The sequence below is a fragment of the Taurulus bubalis genome, assembly GCF_910589615.1.
Source record: "Taurulus bubalis genome assembly, chromosome: 3".
Classification (NCBI taxonomy): Eukaryota; Metazoa; Chordata; class Actinopteri; order Perciformes; family Cottidae; genus Taurulus; species Taurulus bubalis.
Genome location: NC_136591.1, coordinates 13572614 through 13594787, shown reverse-complemented (window position 1 = coordinate 13594787; position 22174 = coordinate 13572614). Strand labels below are relative to the sequence as shown.

Below are 22174 nucleotides of genomic sequence, written 5' to 3'. Positions count from 1 at the left end.
GCTGCAAAGAGAGTAGCAAGCTACCTCCATACAAACAACCGGCATGACTGCAGCAGTGTTTGTGTCTCATGTGCTTGAGTCCAACAATCACTGTGTGTCTGTGCTACTCCTATTCTTTAGTTGCTGAACACTTGTTGCCCTCATGAAATAAAATATATAATCCAGAAGCTTTGCTGGAACTTGACACTGAATGAAGGCTTACTTAAAGGCTGGCTTGAATAGACTTGAACGACCACAATTCATTTAATGTCATAGTACTAATGTTTGAATTTATCATGCTTTAAATGCTTAAGCCCCCGTTACCCGGAACGTGGGATTCCCTCGACCAACAGGGAGCAGCAGGGAATCAAGGGCAGGGAGATGGAGGAGTTGAGGGAGAGGACGGAGGGCGGAGAGGGAAGACAAGGTGAAGGGGAGACTGTCAGCTCAACTTATCGACACCTCGGCCCCCACGGGGATAAATACAAGGGAGACGTTTGCTCGTATGGGTGCGCGTGTGCACGTGTCAGTCCTGATGATCTACCGTGTCAACTTGAGTAAAGGTCTCCCTCCGTGCTGATGGACATTTACATTCTCAGCAGAGCGTTTCCGGAGTGTTTGTAGGCGTTTGGAGAGAGAGAGAGAGAGAGAGAGAGACAATATAGGGGGTTTGACCGTTTGACATAGCAGCATTTCCTCCCACCAAATCCAGTATGCGGACAGTGCTATCCAATGTGTGATGCATTCTGGGAGTGCAGTCACCCCCTGCAGCGCCGGCTATTATTTCAGGCGGTCAGCACTCCAAGTTGATAAACTCTGCTTCTGCTTGTAGTGCTTCTGCCATTCATGCTAGCAAAGATGATACCTTCCTCTTCCGGTCTAAAACTTGCAAGTTACTTTAAAAACAAAAGTGCCGACTGTGAGAACTGCAGAGTCATTCCTAATGCACAATCCGACACGGTAATACATGTGTTATAGTATTCATTTCAATCAAGGAGGTTCCTGGTATGTACTGTCTGACGTGTTTGACATGGTTTTAGAGAAACTGTAAAGGATATAAATGTGTTTCGGGATGACCCTGAAACGTCGATGATTTAATCTAAAAAGCCTGATTCTACTAAGATTCTGCCAAACTTAGTCACAATCGTCTTGTATGCATGAGTATATTTGAAAAATCAAAGAATACATGCATTGCTCTGAACAGTCGTAGAAGAATGTAGCCCTATGAGAGTGCTAAATATAATAACAACCACGGAAAGCAAGCAGGCTAACAAACTCATCCCTTCTGTCCATCAATCTCCATTCCGTTTACGTACTCGACAGTGCTGCATTGTACACACACGCAACAAACATTATTCTGAAACAACAGCTGAGCCATAGTCACATGTATCTTCGCCTGTAGTTTAGTTGTCCACAATGGGGAAAATCGGATTTGACTGTCAGGGACAACTCTAATGATTTTCTCATAACTGTGACATTTTTTGTATCATTAAAGCTGAAGAAACATAATGGTGTGAGAAAAGCTCTTGCAATAGATTAACAGATCCATTCATGAAAATGACTGTGTATGGATAAAAAAATGTAATCGCTAAAAGCCTTTTAGCAGCTGTCTGTTACTTCAATCTGTGTCCTGTGTCCCACTATGGTAGCATCCAAAAATGCATCTCACACACACACACACACACACACACACACACACACACACACACACACCTGAGTCGTGTGTGATTGCAAAAAGGCTGTATGGTATTTGCGGGTGCATTTTCTCCACTGAATTCAATCAGGTATCAGTATTGACACTAGTCAGACGTGCGATGCTGCTATTTACAAAGTGTCGACAAAGGAATCGACTAACATGAGACGTGTGATCTGAGCACCTGCGAGAAATAATTGCCTTCCCCAATTTTTCATCAGCTTTTGTGTTTTGATTCACTTTCCCAGAGCCCGCACAATTCCACGCACAAACATCCCTCCCACCGCTCTCGTTCTTATTCCGCCGTACAGTGGAAGACTTTTGATAATGGGTGCAAGTGGCTGGAGTGGTCTCGAAGCAATTACAAAGCCCCATTAATCGTCCCTTCATGCACACTGTGGTTTAAAAGCTCACCCGGTCTTTAATTAAAACCAAGCAAAGGGTGGAAAATCTGCACTGGCTCAAGGCGGAATTAAAAAAAAAACTCATCAAGACTAAAAGAAAAGTTTCTTTTGGTATCTTTAGCCGAAGAAACAGGCCCTTGTCTGGCCTCCTATCTACCTGAGGAACAACATGGTCATTGAAAGACGTAAGGGCTCAAAGCTAAACAGATGTATGCTCACTATTGAAGTTATTGTGGGTGAGATATTTTCGCCTCTACTGCACTCGTTCTGTGGGTTCGGAAAATTGGCACACTGATTGAAAATTTAAATGAATACCAGTGAAGAGCACGATTTCCTGCCAGAGCCATATGTGGAGCCAAGCCATTACTTTCACCTGCCGCCCTCGGCGCCACAGGCCACAGAATGTGGCCGTCCAACCTCAACCAATCTCCTTCAAGCTCTTGACATGGTGACTTCTAAAGTCCAATGGGCTTAGCACTGCCCTCTTTTGGGGGAGCCAAAATTGCCTCTGCACGCCCAAACACTATTTCATTCCTTACCGACGCTCTCTCTCTCTTTTCCTTTTTCTTACTGCTTCCCATCCGTCTTCTCCTTTCTCCGCCTGTGCTTTCACTCGAGTGTCTGCAAATGGAAAGATAGCTGCAACCTCTCCGGTCTCCTTCCATCGAATTTACGGAGCGGCCCACAACTGAAGAGTAGAGAGGGTTCCTGTGCTTGTGCTTGTGTGTGAGTGTATTTATGGGCATGAAAAAAAAAAAAAAGAAGAAAAAAAAGCAAGCCAAGTGATTATTCAGGATTCACACTGTGTTTCTGGTCTAATGAGGTGCCGGTTAATTACTAGGTCCGGACAGCAGCTCTTGGGGCCGGCTGGCAAACGGCGTGGAGTAAAGATGGGAGCCGCGGAAGAAAAACATATGCGGAAGGAGAGTTGGAGAGAATATGAGCAAAAACAAGAAACAAAAAAGCTACTCAGACACCTTCTACGTTTTATGTGCGGCCATGCTCGTCTTCCTCCCTGATGGCTTCTGGGTCAAAGCAGATTTCCCTTATTGGATCAGGGAGGTTTGAAGAGAGCTTGTTTTTTTCCTCTCTTCACTTCGAGAGGTGTGTGGCTCTGCTTGCTCATTCCTCGTGAGTTTTTTGGCTGGTGATGAGAATCTGAAAGGGCTAAAGCCTCCCCTTAAGTCTGGCCTGATCCACGCTGTGTTGAGCACAGAGTCTACGTTGAAGACGATGTGACCTTCATCACAACAAGCGGCCTGACAATCGATGTTAAGCCTCAACCAAGTGCATTAGACTCGCAGTGTGGCAGGATTCATGAGGCTATTTCGCTCTAGAGACCAGGACCCATCTTTGTTTTATTTTCCCTGCCTTCTTTTTTTCGCCCTTTTTGGTCCTTTTTTCCTCGCAAGTGATGTACCGAGCAAAAGATCGCCTGTCGAGTTGCTGGTGAGGATGAGAGCGAATGCATTTCAGTAATTAGATTTCATTATGATTTGATAAGAAGAGAATGCAAGATGGGCTAGGCATGACAAATACGAAATCTGAAGCCTATCAAGCCTATTAAGGTTAACAGTAGGCTGGCAAAGGCAAGGAATACGACACATTGGGGGCTTTTACACCTCGAGCGGTTTCATTTGATCTGGAACGAGAGAAAAATAACTGATACCATGTTGCATTTTAGTCATCGCATGTTATGAATGATGGCGAGCAGATAGACACAGGACTGTACAATAACTGATATCTGTCTTGTACAGTAATGGTGTAGGGTGTGTTACTGTGGGATCGCTGTCACACACTTTTTAAAGGACTTACTGAACTGACAAAGTGCAGTAGGTTTAACAGCTTTGGATCTGCTAATCAGCACCACAGTATGCTTGGAAGAGGACTGACACATCTTTTCAGTCGGCCTGAACAGGGTTCAACTAGTTAATGAACCGCACCAACCAAGCAACCAGGCCTGAACTCTTTTTAACTGAACCAAACAAGTTAGGTGTGAAAGCACCCTTGATGAGCTGTATTTAGTGCTTCAGACTATTTTGTGTTATGGCCCTCGTATGGCCGAAATAAAAGACCCAGTACATAAAAATCAACATGTACAAATGTATCTTTTGACACAACATTTCTAAATATAGATATAAAGTATCTTATTTGACAGAAACTTGTACCTTTTAAGTCTCAACATGCATGGTCTTAAGACAGCAGATTGATGCACGCTTGCGTTTTTCTTCTGTGGGAACGGTGATAGAGAAAAAAAACGAAATAGAGATGAAAGATTGGGAGAGGAGGCAGATTGAAATCAGCAGAGCTGCCTGCAAAACGCCCTGGAACTCTGCACTCAATTAGTATGCCTGACAGCACTATGCACCGGCAGCTGGATTCATTGTACACATGCACGTGTTGTGCCAACGCCCAGTCAAGAATTGCTCCTCCCTGCACCTCCCTCTTCGTCTTTTTTCACTCTCGCTCACTCACATAAACAGAGGACGAGAGAGCGAGAGAGAGAGAGAAACAAAGCCCTCGCACTGCACACACTTACACAGCATCTCTGTCTGAGCTGGTTCCAGATGAATAAGGCAGAATACCAAGTGGCCCACTTATACGCTATGCAGAGACAAATAGACCAGTCAATCACCGCGGGCTGCTGCTGAATAACAAATGCCCTCTCTCTCTGGTGTATGTGTGTGTGTGTGTGTTTGAGCGGGTATAAGACAGCTTTTTATTTATTTTTTATATTTGTTGTGCCTTAAATGCATCTGTGGTCCTGAACACAATGGTACAGTATGTGCAACAACCTGCAGTTTCAATTGCAAGTGCTTCTTTCGAGCGTAATAGCGGCATATGTTCCTACTGTAATGAGTATTTAGAAAAGCAGATACATTTGATATTAAATGCTGCTGGGGAGCAGTTGTGTTTGGATGTGGCTGCCGAGGTCAGTGGACTGTGTGTAGAAAGGACTTTCATTTGTATCTGCTCCTTCCCACGAGGCGCGCTTCGTGTATTAGCCTCCCCAGAGTGCAGTGCGGCGGGCCAGCGAGAGCAAACGGACCAGCAGAAGAGGTCACTGAAGAGGTGCAAACAATACTCCACTAAATAGGGATTGGGATTTATTTTAGATGCTCACACACACCCGGCCATCACAATGTGAGCCTTCGCACCACTCAGCAGCATTGCTGCACAGGAACTTGACGAATACATTCAGCGGGAGTGAGCGGCGGGGAGCTTCTCTTTATCCGCAGCCAAAAGGCAACAGTGTTAACTCCGGGCTCTGGTGATCACATTCAATATACTCTTTCTGCCAATCAGACCGCCGGGCTTCCTCGACGGTGTCTTCTCTTATCTGCCATGTCAGGTGGATGCTCATAAATAGGCAACACCAGTAAAAGATTAAAAAAAGAAGACTGCAGTCCAGTATGACAAGGGGATGGGGGGGCTCTCAAAATAGCTCCACGGACCAGAGAATTTAGGAGTTGATACACAGTTCAACTGAGACACCTTATCTTGCATTGCAGTATTCAAAAACGCATTTGTGAATAATGCATTTCCACATTGTTATTATTTATTTTTTTAAACAAATTGAAAATGCTTCGGTATACCATTTACAAGTACAAGTACTTTACAGAACAAACCCATTTTTAACAGTTAGTGGACCCGGAGGTAAAAGCTATTTTGGAAAAATGGATAAAACAACACCGCTAACAAAAACAAACATCTGAATTTTTGATGAAACGGGAGAGGTGGGGGGTCTAAGAGACATCCACGTGGGCGCAGCCCGGAGCGGGGCCTCATCAACGCCACCAACCGGAGCGGATAACCCCGGGCTCATCCTGTTTTAGAACCAGCTCCTCAGCGTGTCACATTGGGTTTCGTCGCCTGCCCTCGCTTCTGGCCACTAAAATGTGTGACAGAGTACACAACAATAAGCTTCTCAGACACATTAAGATGAGGTAAATTTGATGATTAAAAAGCTTTTTATTCTTGGCAGAGTAAAGAGAACTTGGACCGCATTTAGAAACAATGTGACACTAAAACTCCATTGAAACAGAGCAAATGGGACTATTTACTAAGCAGCTACTGAAAGGTCAAATGACTCATCTTCCTATTTACTTATGCAGATCTGGGATTCAATTATTTAAATTTCTGTGTTCTATTATAATTAATAATAAACTAATTAATTGTGCATTCCAGGTTTGATAAAGTGTTTCCTGTAGTAGGAGTGGCCGATGTCCAACAGGTAAAAGAAGACAAAGTACTTCACTTTAGCCGGGATGGAACGTCAATGCTGATAAAACGCTGCACAACTGAACATTCTCTCTGTGTTTGTCTTGTGTTTAATATCTACTCTATTCAGCCGTGTAGGCGCGTTCATAAAAAATAACTGTACTGTCAATAGTTTTGACAATGTTTCCATCTGGGCTTAAAGAGAGGAAGAGAGACTAAAGCTGTCGTCTATTGAGCAACACCAACAGTGTGAAACTCGGCTCTTAATGCGTTATTGTTTCATGTGTTACAGCATTTCTTTCGCTTGCGTATTGTTTTAATAGAACAGCGTATTCAAAACACACATGGACAACACATACGGCGACTGTGCGCAGCAGACGGACGCTCACAAAACAGCAGTGTGAGCATTGTTGGGGGAATAATTATGCTAATGTATTATTCCCTTCAGAGAATGAAAAGCAGTGGCCATTGCTCAATTAAAGTCGTTCATTCTTCTTTGAAATCAAAATGAAAAAATATTTCCGTGCACATATGACAGACAGTGTAAACAGTACACGTGAGACAGTGATGTGTGACTGGGAAGGTGTGTGTGTGTGTGTGTGTTCTGTACTGTACCAACGCACTATATCTCTTACGACATGGCTGCTGGTGGGATCACATGGCAAGGTGGCGCATTGTGATTCATTTTACTTGCCCCATTCCGGTCCCCTCTTCTGATGTCACACGTCCGTCTCCTGTTTGTACAGCTTCAAAGAGATGCAACCCATACGCCTGTTTATCCCTCGTCTCTTTCTCGTTGCGCATGCAGAAGCGGGAAGGGAGGATATAAGCTATTGGGTTTCTGTGGCTGCAGGGAGAAATTGTACATGGAATTCAAAAGGACCTGCAGCCACCTGCTCCAAAGAAATAAGGGACAGCCTTTTACCTCTTGGAATTAATCCAAGACACTAAATATCAAAACGCACACGGATCATGGAAGTATTACTGACAACAACATCTTCTTCCTGTACTGTCACTGGTTGACAGTAGATATCTCGAAACTGTCACTTTTTGATAACGTTTGTAGAATGTTTTAAACTAAAATCCCGGCCTGATCTTACACATTGCACCTTAACAATGTCAACCATTTCAAAATTGTCCGTTTCGAGATGTGGAGAAGACAAATCAAGGCAACGGGGCAGGGAAGAGGTGGGACGTGTAAGGCTGACCCTCGGGCCAAGTTTTACCACTGCAAGTTGCTGCAAAATCCCAAAAGAAAAATTATGCAAGATCATCTCCACCATGAGCATCGGTTTCAGACACAAATATAAAATGCGACCCGGCCGAATCCTACCTTTGATTTCAGAGCAGGTTCAAGAAAAAATTCCACGGCGGTTGACGTGATGAGACAAATGTCGATTCGGTGATTGTGCGAGTCCAGAAAAAGACTGAAGGACACAGAGAGTGTGTGGCGAAAGAGTGCGGAGACGCAAAGAGAAGAAAGAGAAGTCGACAAAGAGAAGGAGCCCACAGTTCGACTTGGGGGAAGGCTCTTCAGGTCAAGAGATGAAATATGTTTTCCAGGCAGGCAGAAATGAAGACAGACGTGCAGGTCGGAAGATGTGCAGCTGCTGTCAGGGAGGAAAAGCGGCAACAGAAAGCAGCTATAACAACGCATGCACACTGAACGAGGGTCCCAGACTGTTGGATAACACTTTTGACAAAATGTATATAGTGTGGAACACATTAATAGGACTATATGTGATTGTGTTGGACTGTAATGCAAACTTTCAGAGAAAACACTGCAGGAAGACAGCGAGTGGAGGGGAGTGAACTTTAAACAGCAGCCAGTGAACCCAAAATACTAATATTTCATATTCAGAACCAAAAACAATATTACGCTGAAGTCAAAGATGATACTCGACGGAAGCCCTGAGTATTGGGGAAAAAAGAACAGGAGAAAAGATACGATTATGTTTTTCCATCTGTGAAAATAGGCGAATTAAAAGTTTTGGCAGGTGATTTTTTCCGCAGTGTATTGTTGTTGTTATACCCATTCATTATGCTCAAGAGGCTGTAGTGCACTACTAGACCATGTTCTTAATAGGAAAGGAAGCATTATTGATTTATTCTAAGCAAGTTTTAAGTGACATAACTTGCAAATGCACAATACATCTACCTAATGTTTTGAGTGCACGGAGAGAGAAAAAAGGTTCTGGGAAGATTACATTACTTTTTCCCCACCCCTTTCAAAGACAAAACAAAATATAATGAATAGATAATAGGGAACTTGTAATCTGGCAAAATAATGTGTTTCACCTGTTCTTAAATCATAAAAAAAACAGAGTAAATAATTTAGATGTTTTTTTTCTTCATTTTTTCCCATTTGCCTCTCAGAGCTCCCGTGGCGTCTCCTATGTGAGTGTGACCCAGTTTAGTGCACACAGATAGGCGCTCTACGACTGTGTCTGCTGTTTAACAATGTCTTTGTTCAGGCTGCCGGCGAAGTCCTTCCCTCCACTCTACGCACTCTCACAAAACAGACACACATCCCCTAGCGCTCTCCACAGAACACATGTTGGCATGCGCCCTGGTGCCACACAGTTCCACCTGTCATCTTTGAAGCCGGCGCGGTAGCACCGCGGAGCGCTCCACATAGGCAGCCACTCCAAAGCAGGAGTGAGCACCCCTTCTCCTCTCCTCTTCTCATCACCCGCTCTCCTCGAGGGATCTCTCTGCTTATCTCGACGTGGCTGTCGTGCCGACGGAGCAGCTATTATTATTATTGCCTTCCCCCTTGCTTGAGTCCTCCAAGAGCCAAAGCAGCACCCTGCTAATCATCCCCTTACTGTCATAACCAATCCCATTCTGTCGAGCTAACATGGTAAGCAACACGCCGACAATCAAAGATAAACTCCATCACAAATGAAACTTTAAAAAAATATACAAAAAGGAGAAGAAGGTTTGTGCGATACAGCTTAACTCAGCACCCACCACTTAATAAGCAAATGAAGACTTATGCAAACAGGTCTATTAGCCTGTCACCCGGGCTCTGACCCTGCTTAAATCAATCCTGTGAGGAGCGCTGAATGCTAATTGTACAGGAGCTCTATGTTACCACGCCGAGCTCGGCTACATGCACAATTCTTAAAAACTGAAAAACGCATCCATCTTCCAGAAGTCTTTTCAATGCAGTCAGTGAACACACCTAAGACTGTATTTGGATTCCTTTTCTCCCAGACTCTCCTTCCTGAACTCCCCTGCTGCCAGCCACCCAGCAGGCGACCACATGACAGGGACACAATGCTCGAATTGTCACTTCTCTTCACAGCGTGTGTTTGCAGGGCCTCGAGAGCCAAGGAGCCAATCTCGCGTTGAACTCTTGAGTCGAGCAATCTGAGGTGTTACTATGAATACTGCGCTAGTGATAGAACATCAGAAGACGAGGGAAAGCCGAGTGTGGAGCTTTAACTCTCTATCCCATCGCCAGCTATCCACCTGCACTACTCACTCTTGTCACCCACACTCAAACCAGCGACAAAGAAAAAGGTTTCACTTACGATCGTTGCAGAATGAACCTCCATAGGACGTCATGGTGCAGTCGCAGGTGAAGCCCTCCCACTGCTGAAGACACACCCCCTGATGGTAGCAAGACTCCTCCGTACAGGTGGTACTGGGTCCTGGGGGCCAAACCAACACATAGTACAGTGTTTTCAATCCACAGATATGGAGGACCACACATGATGCACAGGGACTCACTAAGGAGGCACTTGTTAGTGTATTTATAGCAGTTTCGGCTCTGCTGGAGGCCCGCTTCTCTTGTCAGTGAGACTATTTAGAAATACATATTTACGTTCAAGCCCCGCTGGTTTCCTACTGTGAATCCCACAGCGAATCAACACCTCCAGCAAAGATATCAAACCTAGGTCTTGATGAGTCAACTAGGGCTGAACATGGGTTTCCATTTATTCCAATTAATGCGTAAATGAACATGGCGGACATCTATGCTGATCACATGACCCCAGTCAATTAGAAGAGATATATGTTTGATAAAGCACAACTTTCTTTTGACGCATGCATTATTGAAAACATATACACATGATAAATAATTTATAAGTGAGAAATAAATATGTTTAGGCTGAGTTGGCAGCTCTTTTTTCCCCCTCTCATCCCTTTAACAAACAGAATGTATGCTAGCCTTTCATATTAGATTCAAAGTTAGAAGAAGGCTACACTTCAGAACAATGCAAACACTCAGGCTCTCCCATGTGGCTAAAGGTGTATGTACTTTACTGCTTCTTATTCTTATTTTTATTATATTTTCTTTTTTCTTTTTTTCTTTACAGCTCAACGGGGAAATACAGAGAGGGAATTCCAGAAAAATGCTTTAGCTTTGGAGTGCTCACCTAATTTGTTTCACTCATACGAGTTTCAGATAACGTTCTGAATATATTATTGTACAAACTGTGGATTCTGTCCTCATTACTTACATTGAAAGTGCATGAGAAATGGATCTCTTATCGGCAGGTATACAAAGAGGTGATGATAGCAGCAAGCCAAGCTGACTATCCACAGGGACACCATCTTAAGACAGACCATAAACCTTTAACTCTATCTTATTAAAGCATTGCTTCCTAGCAAGACAATCCTAAAATAAAACAACCTCATCCACAAACTAAAATGTATTTAATTTATGACGCTCAGAAATGTATCCAGATGCAATTTGACATTAATTCAAGGTTGAAACCTGATGTGTAATTACCTGACTGGGGGCACATTTGCATTGGAAATTATTGCTGGTGGAGTCAGTTCCTGTTTAGCATCTCCATCATATTTGTGTATGATGTTTGTATGTGTGTGTTTTGGTCTCCTGTTGTTCCCACACAGTCACTGAAGACATTTAAATTGTCAATTAGAAAACTCCACCGTTGTAATTTCTCTGTGGAATTCCAGCCACTTACTCAGATAGGATATGAAAACTCATATCTCCACTTCTACTGCTACTGACAAAACAGGCATACACTGCCTTGATATAGAAAACAATTTGCCATGTTGTTGTTTTTTGCCTCTGTATTATTAGAAGTTAATATGACTAATAGAAATGGTACAAGATAGGATCTCTCATATAATGATCCTTCTAAGAAAAAGAAAAAAGATTTAAAAAAACTTAAAGGGAAACAAAATCCATACTAGATAAGAAGAGGATGCAGATCAAGTCTTTGTCACCACACATACACTAAGGACTGTCGTGGTGGTGGTGGGGATTCTCATTAAAATCTCAATTAAACACAAACACTTCTAAAGAACCATGGTTCAGTGCAATACTAATTTGTTTCTCCATAGATAAACAGACATCTCACTGTGTCATTTATAAATGGCCCAATTAAAAGGGACCCCACCCCCAAACACGTAGAAAATAAAAAAAAATAAAAAAGTAATCTATCTATGACTGCTTTTACTTTCTGCTCCAAAATGTCCACTTAAATGCAATGGCATCTCCTTTCTATCAGCCTGTTCTTTTAGTAGTTCCTAACCACACTAATTGTCCCATTAATTACCAGCCCATAAAAGGGTCCCTTGAGGAGCTAATTAAGCATATTGTCATAATTAATAACCCAGTCATGTAATCACTTCCTCACTGTTCCTCCAACTATCGATCGGCCAAACACTACCTTTGCATGGCTGCCTGAGAACCCGTTATTGGGTGCCTTGGAGCATAACACTCCATCTGTTGCATTTGATCCAAATGCTCAGGGAAATCCGGCACAATATAGGGAGCCAATGAGACCAACATTACAGTTAAACCCAAAGTGAACACACATCTCTGTTCCCTCGCTGCTGTCACCTGCATCTAAAACCAACAGCTGGGTTACAACTGAAGCACCTGCTCATATACAATATTAGCAGTGTCGAGGGGGCCAGAGTGCAGATCACGTCGAGCTCTCGGTTCATAATAATTTTTGGGGGGATTTTTTTTTACTGGTGCACTGGTTATTCTCACATAGTGTTTACATGAATCATAAAAAGCAATACTTTCTAACTCCCAACCCGTCAAATACTGACTGAAATTATGATGCTTAAGGTTCCACTATAACATCATCGAGTGTATATAAGGAGTGGATGTTGTTGAAGTGATGCCAACAATTGGTTTGTGGAGTACGGTTCGGAATCTTTGAGGTCGGCATTTTTGCTGTCGCCATCTTCATTTTTTTTTAACCAGAAGAGATGAGAGGACAACTAAATGTGTAATAAGACATTTTTAGGCAACCAAAATGGTTAGAATATAATACATTTTCATGAAAGTGCTAAAGGTCTCAGATGAAAATAAAACGAAAAATTATTTCAACACTAGTTTAGCCATAAATAGGTTTATTTACAAATGTTTGGCCTTGTTTACGGGTCCCTCCCCTCTTGAGCTACAAGAGGTGCCTGCATTTCAACTCTGTCTCAGTCTCCTCGCCTTTTTCCCCGTCTTGTTCTTTGTTGTTGTGATTCGCTGAGTCAGAGCAACAAGAACAAGCTCAATGTTCTGCCCTTTGTTTGGACTTTGGTCTTTGGAGACTGGACCAGCAGCCACCTCTGACCACTCTGCACCCCGGTCCACAAGCTAACAACGACCCCCGAACCATGCGGGTCAGGACATTGGCAGTGATCCATATCCAGGGCAACAATGCCTTTTGGGAAAGTCATCTTTCCTACTTCTGTTATTGTTTCAGTGAACCAGGATGTCAGCGATGGGATGTAAGCTGTTGTTGGGAAAGAAGATCAATCAAAACTAATAAATATAGAAGTTGTATTTTAACTGATTTGATTTGACAGCGTGTGGCTTCTCTCTGACATGGTGAGGAAATATACTATGAATTTGATTGTAGTGGATCAAAAGTGTTTTTTGATGTATTCCTTTAATATCAACAAGGGAATACACATATTTGCAACAGCCTCAGGTCGAGACATACTATTATTTATCAAAAAGGTCCACCCTTCCAAAACTGGTCAATTACAGCTGCTCAGCTCTCTGGCATCGCCAATCATTAACTAATATTAGCATCCACCCTTGCTGCCAGGGGGAGTTAAAATTATAGCCTAATGCATCTTTAAACAGTGTTTGGAGCGATTGCACTGTAGGCAGGTAATAAGACGGGCTGGCAGAAGTAGCAGGGTTAGGGATCGAGGGGGGGGGGGGAAGAAGCCGGATCAGTGCTGCACATTGAGTCGGCCAGTGCGGCCCCTTGGGAAATCAAGTCTTTGCTCTCCGACACTCAGCACCGCGGTGGGGGTTAAAAGGTGGGTAGGGTGGAAGGGGAAATGCTCGAGCCAAAAGCCATTGTTATACTCTGGATTAACTGCCCAACAGAGGAGCTATGCGGCCTGAGACATGGAGGCGAACTGCGCACAGCAGAGGTAAAAAAACGTAAAGAATGCAAGATTGATGAGGTTGGAGCCAATAAGGGTGTGGTGTCGCTGAGATTAGCCACACTGACAATAACATTAGAGGAGAGAGATACCTCCCTCATGCACGTTTTATGGGGTAATATAGAGGATATACAGAGGACGGGGGCTTAGATTGTAAAGACTGCCCAGAGCTGGGAGGATTTGGGCGGGGCTGCTGGTGTAAATCAGTGAACAACCACCATAGGAGAAGGCACTGGATTATTGCACTGGTCTGTCTTTACTGAAAACTCTGCAAGTGTCTTGTGTGTAATCAGGCCAATGCATTTTATGGGTTGAAATAAAAAACTGGAAAAAATGGTAGAGTGGCCATTTAAGGCAGACGACCAAGGTAGTATGTAAAAATCTCCTTTTGTACTGTGAGGCCATTGTTAAACTTGGAAAGAATGTTTTCACCTCTCGAAGTAACAATTAAACAATTAAAGCTACCCTCAGGCAAACACTGTTAGCTCTGTCAGTACTTTTGTGTGTGTAAATGGCTAGCTCTGCCACGTTGAAAACCGTTGATAGGCAAAAGAAAGGGTCCTAATCTCATATTTAGCACCTCTAACACCACATTAGTGTCAGTCTGACATTTAGCAATCACATACTAGATGGTTTTATCTCCGACTCTAAACGACACATTTATATAATTGGACAAAATCTGATTCTGATCCCAGTCCTGATTTGTTTTCCTCACAGTCATCAGTCAACTTCTCAAACTGAGCTATCTTTGAAATATTTGGCATCCTCTGTGGGAAAGTGTCACTAATAGCAAGAACCCTGGATTAAACACTGTATAATCACACAGAGCCTTGAAATCAATGTCATTTAATTTCCCCTGTTGATTCACAGGAGAGGGACTTGCTATGTATTCTTACTTTTTAACATGGATTTCATTAGTACGAATAATATAATAATAAGTGTTACAAAGCACTGTCGCATAGCTTTGACCATTACGGTCTGTGATGGACGTCTTCTTCCCCGACTCACCATCGCAGCCTCGTTCCACCTGACCCACCCTGTGGAGAGCATCTGCGATCAGATCAGGGAGTCTCCCGTTCAGGTCCACGGAGGCCAGGCAGCCCTGGTACCCGTCCCGGGATGCTATCAGCTTGGGCAGATTGCTGTACATGTTCTTTGTCACGCCACCGATGTACAGCTCCCCTGCAAAACACACACAGATAAACCACCTGTGAGGATTTTCATTTTTTTTTTTTTTTCAGTTTCCTATACATTCAGAAAATAGAAATTTTAACATATTCAGACAATAACCAACGTTAATTTGCGACCTCTTTCAACAGACAATAACATTTAAAGAGTGTACTTCTTCCACCTCCCATCATCGCACAGTATAATGTATCTTTTAGTTGTTGCACATGGTGCTGCACATGCAAGCAGGTGACATCATGTAAATCTCAAGGTCGGTCAGTCAATACATATCTCTACCACTGCTGCATAGCGACGGATGTAAAACTGTATCTGCAATATCACCGAGCTTCATGCACTGAATACAAATGATGACATGGAATGTCAAGTCAAATACAAGAAATACATTTGATTGTGGTGGATTGGCACGAGTAAACTTTAAAAAAATGGATGCTGAGTGTTTTAATCGGCATCCATTACTTAGAATGCAGCATCCATTAGCAGATGTACTGGTATTTGTGAACACAAAAGTCAACATAAACATTAATGAATACAACTTGATTAAGCTGTATCTTCCTACAGCCCCTCCCTCCTAACAGGACATAACGAGGCACACCTGATAGCACTTTCCCTGATTGGGCTGCTGAACACAGTGGGAGAAAGTTATGAACCTTTACAGTCTGCTTGCATTCTGAAACTCTCGTACAAGCAGGTTCTGATAACATGTCATGCATTTACAGACGACAGCACCATGGGGTAGATGGCGGGGTAGATGACAGAGTTGACAAATGAGCGATCCATCATCTTATTTTGCTCAAAACTGTTGCTCCCGGGTTTTATTTTACTTGACTTAGGTAAAATAACAACAACAACAAAGGATTTGTAAGGTTTTAAACTCAAAAACAGGTAAAACAAAAAAAGGTTATGCTAATTAAAACTTCCCTGTGATCACAGATGAAGAATTAAGAAACTTGATTATCCAAAAGTTGTTTGTTTTTCACTTGTTCTTAAGTCAAAAACACAGGAGAGAAAACACTTGGGATCAGACTCAGAAAATGGATCAGAACAAAAAAAGAATCACCCTTTCCTCTCAAGGTTTCTGTAGTATAAGATATGATGATCTCCTTTTGATTATGTATCACTTTCACGTATAAACACTGAAATATCAATTAACATGAACATAACAAACTTAGATTTAGAGAGAGAGGAGAAGCGAGCAGATCCACAAGGGGCTGAGATCTTAGTGACATCAACACATCTCTTCTCATCTTATAAACACTGTGCACAGCATCGTCTGTGATTCACCTGCTCAGTATAAAACCTCTGTGTTGCTGCTGCACACCAAGTGAGCAGGTCTTTGACTCATGCGTATGGCGTTCCTTTGAATCACAGCATGTGTTTCTCGAGTGTATTTGGCGTCGATCCACTGTGCAGGTGTGTGTGTGTGTGTGTGTGTGTGTGTGTGTGTGTGTGTGTGTGTGTGCAGGTAGATGACAGTACACATTACACCAAGACACAGAGAACTGACAGTTTAAAGCCGAGTAGTGTGAACGCTGGGAGTCGTGCTCCTGAGAGACGTCCCCTGACAAAATGCCTGTCATTGCAGAGACGCTCAGGAAGTGTTTTGAAGATCATGTGATTTAAAGACAGTTGACGTGAATAGATTGTTCAGCATCAAGCCTGGCTCGTTGGAAAACAATATGTGATGCTCCTGTCCATGCACTCTTCTGGGAGAAGATCAGAATAAGACACAGCAGCACTTTCAGCATGTAGAAAGCGGCGCCGGAGGATCCCCAGCCAGATGATGAAGCTGTGTTCTGGGATATCTCAGCGCTCAAGCACAATTAATGTCTCTTTACATTACAACTTAAAGAGAAAAATCCATCCACCCCTTAGCCAAATTGTGCCTCCTCTCAGCCCTCTCTGTTTGCAAGCGAAATGCCAAGTGAAATTATGAAAAACACAAAAGAGGCCTTTGATGTAGGTGCATGTGAATAAACACGGTTTGAAATGCTCCGGGCTTTTCTCATCATCAGAACTCCTACTTTATCTTACAGTAGGAATAGCTACTCCAGCCAAATATTTGTCACACAATGGGGAGATCCCCCTCCAAAAATCAGAAAGCATCAGAAAGACTACAATAATCACATTTTCGCAGCAGAAAACCAGAACCTTCAACTTTAGCACTCTGAGAAGCAATGAGGCACAAGGTCAATTATATGTGGACTCTGTGTAATGGAATGAGTCGATGATGTTTGCCAACTTCTCTCTGGAATTAATGAGCACTTGACACTTCATATTTCTCAGCTGGGGCTCCCGGGCATTGTAATCAATACAAGAAATTCATTAGCTGTCCGGCTGAGTGATGTCCTGAAATCGCGGCTGTAAAGAACCATTTAGCAAATATGAAATTATCGGTATGGAGTTAATCTCCAAAGAACAAACCGCGCATTTGCTGCAGAAGTGAACAGCATGCTTGAGATCCCACTGGCTGACTGTGTAACTGGGGTAGACGAGAGAGGAGTGTGGGGCTGTGCCAGATGTAGTGTAAAGGAAATTAGTCATGCAACTTTTGTTTCCCTTCAGTGGAGTAAAGACGACAGCGGATGAATAAATATGCAGCACGCATACACACACCCACCCACTCGCTCAGAGAACTGGGCTCTCTTTGTGTTCACTTTGGCGTTGACTACTTTCATTTGAATTACAGATTACTTTGGGTAAAGTTTGGACTTGCTTGTTCATTTGGGCCATGAACAGTGTGTTCCGCAGCACAGATTACAGCCAACACACCTGGTTTGTAAATGCAGCACGGCCGAGGTGTCGCTCAGGAATGTTTACGGATCTGAACATCGAAAAGCTGCTCGCAGCCATGTTATCGTGTGAGAAGTAGACAAAGTCAAACTATACACGGATCCAGGCGGCGCTACATACATGATTAATGATTAATGCAAATGTGACTAAGTAAGCATAAGCAATCTATTTTTTGAATCTTTTTTTTTTATATGATATATATGATGATATGATGATATGATATATATATACATATATATATATATATATACTCCATATACAATCATATATGTATAGCCTTTCTCTTTTTAAAAACAGAACATGTGTTTTTTGTTGACATAAAATACACATGAATAAGTAGCATACGTGTGTTTATATACTCAATCTTAAGGTTCCTTTGAGCAATACTTAGTGATCAGTTACATGCACATTAATATTCCACTAATATTCTAAACATAATATTTTGAATTTGATACGGGACTTGTAAACAGCATATTCAGTTATGATATTCCAAATTAGGTAACATCCTAAATGGGGCATTTTCAGATTGGGACAGGTTGGATATTATTCTGGTTTTAGGAGCATTCTTTGGACGTGTAAATGCATTCGGGATATGCGTCTCAATGAGGTTTCTTTCCCACAACCATATTCTTGTTTACGGCCAGCTCTGTGCGCCGGAGACAAACCAACTAGCGCAATTAAAAAAAAATTGTATAATGATTCAGGTATGAATGGATTTTAAAATGGAGGTAGAAAACAAGATGAATGATATAGTATTGATCAGGGTCACATGAAGTCTGTACTGAGAGTGCAGAGGTCATTTACACACATATCGAGGTTGGGGGTTTACAAGGGAACATTTGGTCTTAGGAACAAAGAGAATGGACCACCTGTAGAACTTAACAACAATTCCTTCTAGTTTAAATATTTTGTTAGTAAACACAGGAGGACGGAGTGAGGACTTCATGTACCAGAAAACAAGAATGTTTTCGAGCCATCATCATGCCCAAGCCAAAGAGCGACTCCGCCCCTGTGAAGCTATTGGCCAATCACATGCCGTAAAAATGAGCCAATGAGAGGCGAATGAGCCCAATGTGCTGGATTTAAAACCCCAGAGTAGATTCCTGTGAGGGGGTTCGTTGAAGCTGAAGCAAGACAGGAACGGTCTGTGGAGCGGAAGCTTAGAGACTCTTAACTGAGTAAATGTACACTGTATCATCATTGAACTTTAATTAAAACTGTTTATTAGAACTCATTGAATTTTGGACTATCCTTCCCACGACCACCCGGGATTCTTGGACATATTTAACAATGGCCAAACAAGTCTGCCACTGGTTGGATTAGTCAGAGTACGCTCGGAGGAATATAATTTTTCATTAGCAACGTAAATCAGCTCAGTAAGGATATTGTCTTTTTCAGAGTAAGGGCAACTTAAACAACTTCCTTTATGGTTTTCCGGCACAGTCTTTGAAACTGTTCTGGATTGGGCAGGTTAGAACAGTGAGGAACTTAGAGTCAGCCAGACTAGGACTGCTGCAGATGCTCAGAGCGATCGACAAGAGGGGAGCAATTACAGCCTTATGCCGTGTTCACACCAAAACAGTTGCGAATTTTCGCAACGCCACTTCGCCTATATCGCGCCGCAGGTGAAAAATTCGCTCTATGTGGTTAATCCGTTTTTTCGCAACCATCGCAACCATCGCTGGGGAGAGGGGGCGGGGCTTATCTCTGTGTCTTGAAAACATTTACTATTTCCTTCATCCACCAGGTAAATAACCACTAGTTCTGCTTTATACTTGTTGAGGAAGTCCCACACACGTCGGAACATCAACCGCCCCGTGTCTGGGTTCATAACATTATCTGTAGTCACACACAGCTCCGACTCCTCCAGGACGAGTGTCTGAATGAAGCCGCTTCCAGCGCTCCTTCAGTGGGCCAGCAGTTTGATTCAGTAACGGCGATGATGCCGGGCGGAGCTTCTCAACGCTGATTGGCTTTCGCAACTCTGCGTCATGCGAATTATTCGCTGGAGTTGAAATATTTGAACGCCGGCGAAAAAAAAGCGAAAATGCGGAGTTGCGAATATTCTATGGATGCTATGATATGGCGCCCTGGAGAGCCTCTGACAGCACAATCTGAATAAGCACTGATAAATCTGGAATTTCAGAGGGTTTTAAAGTGATATATACAGTATATACTGATGGTTTCTTATAGTGTGTGAATTTTCCAGTTTTGCTGATCCCCAAATTGGATTTGTGAGTCATCAGGGAGATGGTTGGATGACCCAAGGACCCACGATGGCCATTCACACCGTGTTCTTTGATTTCTAGCGAACAGGAGCGCTGACTGAATATGATTAGTATTGATCTTGATACCTTAAAAGGGTACTATCTTACAGGTGCAACTTGTACTGTGTTATATGTTTTATCTGGTAAGAAAAACTTTGCTGCCAGACAAGAGAAAACCTCATAGATACAATTTAACTCTTTTCTTTTTAGTTGAGTTGTCTGCAAAGTGAATTCATTGCATGGGTGTGAGACCCATGACACCCAATTAGTGTTTAAAGTGCTTCAGTTTTGTTGTTCTCTATCATGGAAAAGTTGAATCTCTTTGCGCTTATGTTTAAATCACTTTAAGCTTGTCATTCTATTCTACTTTGTGGACTCCAAACAAGTCCTGTATTTCATCATTGCCTTTAATTGGCTGGCAGGCAAAGTGACCATGTTTCAGTATTCCTCCATGTCGAGCAATACTGTGACATGATCTATATTCATCATTGGGAGAAGGTTGATCATGAGAATGGGCCATGAAAGCACCACGCCTGGTCTCATCTCTAAACAATGATCAACTCCCTCTTGCCAATTCCCCGGCGAACACAACGCCGACCATTAACTTTCATTAAATGCTCTATTAACAACCCCTGCCTCCCTCTCGAGGCCTCCCTCTCTCCACTCTGTTGCTTGTGTTGCATCGGCCTCATGCTGGCTCTAATTGACGAAGATTGAATGATTGAACACACGCAAACACACACACACACACACACACACACACACACACACACACACACACACACACACACACACACACACACGGCTGTGCAAATGAATGACTGTTAGGTGTGGCGGTGTGTGTTTTTAGGCAGGGGCTGGGACAATGGCAGCCAGCATGAAGATGCAGGGATTGTGTGATTGCTAATTACAGAGGCACTTTCGATCGACAAAGAAGACGCTTAGGAAATAAATGTTGATGCTGCTTGCGAGTTAATTGCTGGTGCTAAATCATAAGTTGTATAATTACGTAGCATCTCTGTGTTTTGGTTGTGTGTATGTGAAAGCAAATGGTATAGCGAGAGATGTTTTGAATCCTTCACTGGGGATGAAGACCGAAGGCAACAAAAGCTGTAATTATTTGATACTGTAGAGGCTAGCAGGTGCGCGCTGGCTCTCTCTGTTTTATTGTAACCACAGGTGGTGGACGTCATTGTCAACGTCTCTCTTCCCGTCGGCAGCTCAGTGATGGAGACACATCTGGAAACAGAGTGATGGGGAACAATGCGTGAAAATGTAACAAATGAAGCAATGACTCATCAATATTCAAATCTCTTTGCTTTCTCATGATGAAGAGTGTTTAGGTGGGAGTACGTTGACCTGTCTCGAACAGCTATGTTGTATGACAACGAGAGAGAAATTAATCAAATTCTAACTCGTTATTGATCAGATACCAGCTCATTATTGATCCCATACTTCGATTGCAAGTATGATGGCAGCTGCTTGACAAATATTCATAAGCAATAACAAGACAACAACTAGGTACTGAGCATTTACAGTTTGATTAACGATAGGTTATTAGTGGGTGTATCAGTAGAAAATGATTTCAGATTCACTAGTCCTTGTCATTTTTTATAGACTCATATCGCAGCTCTAGTCAACCCTTTAATAATCCCAATTAATCAGTTAATAATCCCTATTAATCAGTTAATAATCTATATTAATCAGTGTTCAAAGTCACTTTTTTTAATGTGAAGAAATGGTTTGGAAAAAAACAAACTGGACACCTACATTAATACATTTTCATCTCATAGGACATCTTGTAATGCGTTTTTTTGCTTACTTTTTTTTTATCTGTGAAAAGATCAATATTACATATTTTGTTCTGTCATTTTTGCCAAAAAATGCTGGACTACCCCATGTACATAATGGGACTAAAAACATTCAAGTGTTATTCCAGATGAGTAACACACAATATTTTAAATATTTTCAGGATTTATTTCCAATCCAATCGTCTGCAGAGCAGTTTTGTCTGGTTCCCGTGTCAGAATGTAACTGGTGCATAGTCTGGTTCAGTGAAAATAACATTAATACTATTACCAGGAATCACATTCCAGGCTTTGTTCATATAGTAATCAAGAAACATTATTATTGGACGTGTCCTTCCCAACAATCTAGTGCTATGTGTAAGCAGCTGTAGAGTTATTAAACCCCCTAATGGCCTGCTTTACATAATGTCTCCTCGCTGCTCTATAATCATT

General features: G+C 42.5%; 1 protein-coding gene across 6 annotated transcripts in view; it reads right to left on the bottom strand.

Annotated features, from left to right (window-relative positions):
- nrxn2b (neurexin 2b) overlaps window positions 1–22174 on the bottom strand; it is a gene marked incomplete at both ends in the record, with an annotated part of 555176 nt that overhangs the window by 266726 nt on the left and 266276 nt on the right. For all 6 annotated transcript variants that reach the window (XM_079216104.1, XM_079216103.1, XM_079216106.1 and 3 more), the window contains 2 exons: window positions 9837–9956; window positions 14698–14871. In XM_079216104.1, the coding sequence (XP_079072230.1) occupies window positions 9837–9956; window positions 14698–14871 (294 nt within the window). The remainder of the gene's footprint in view (window positions 1–9836; window positions 9957–14697; window positions 14872–22174) is intronic.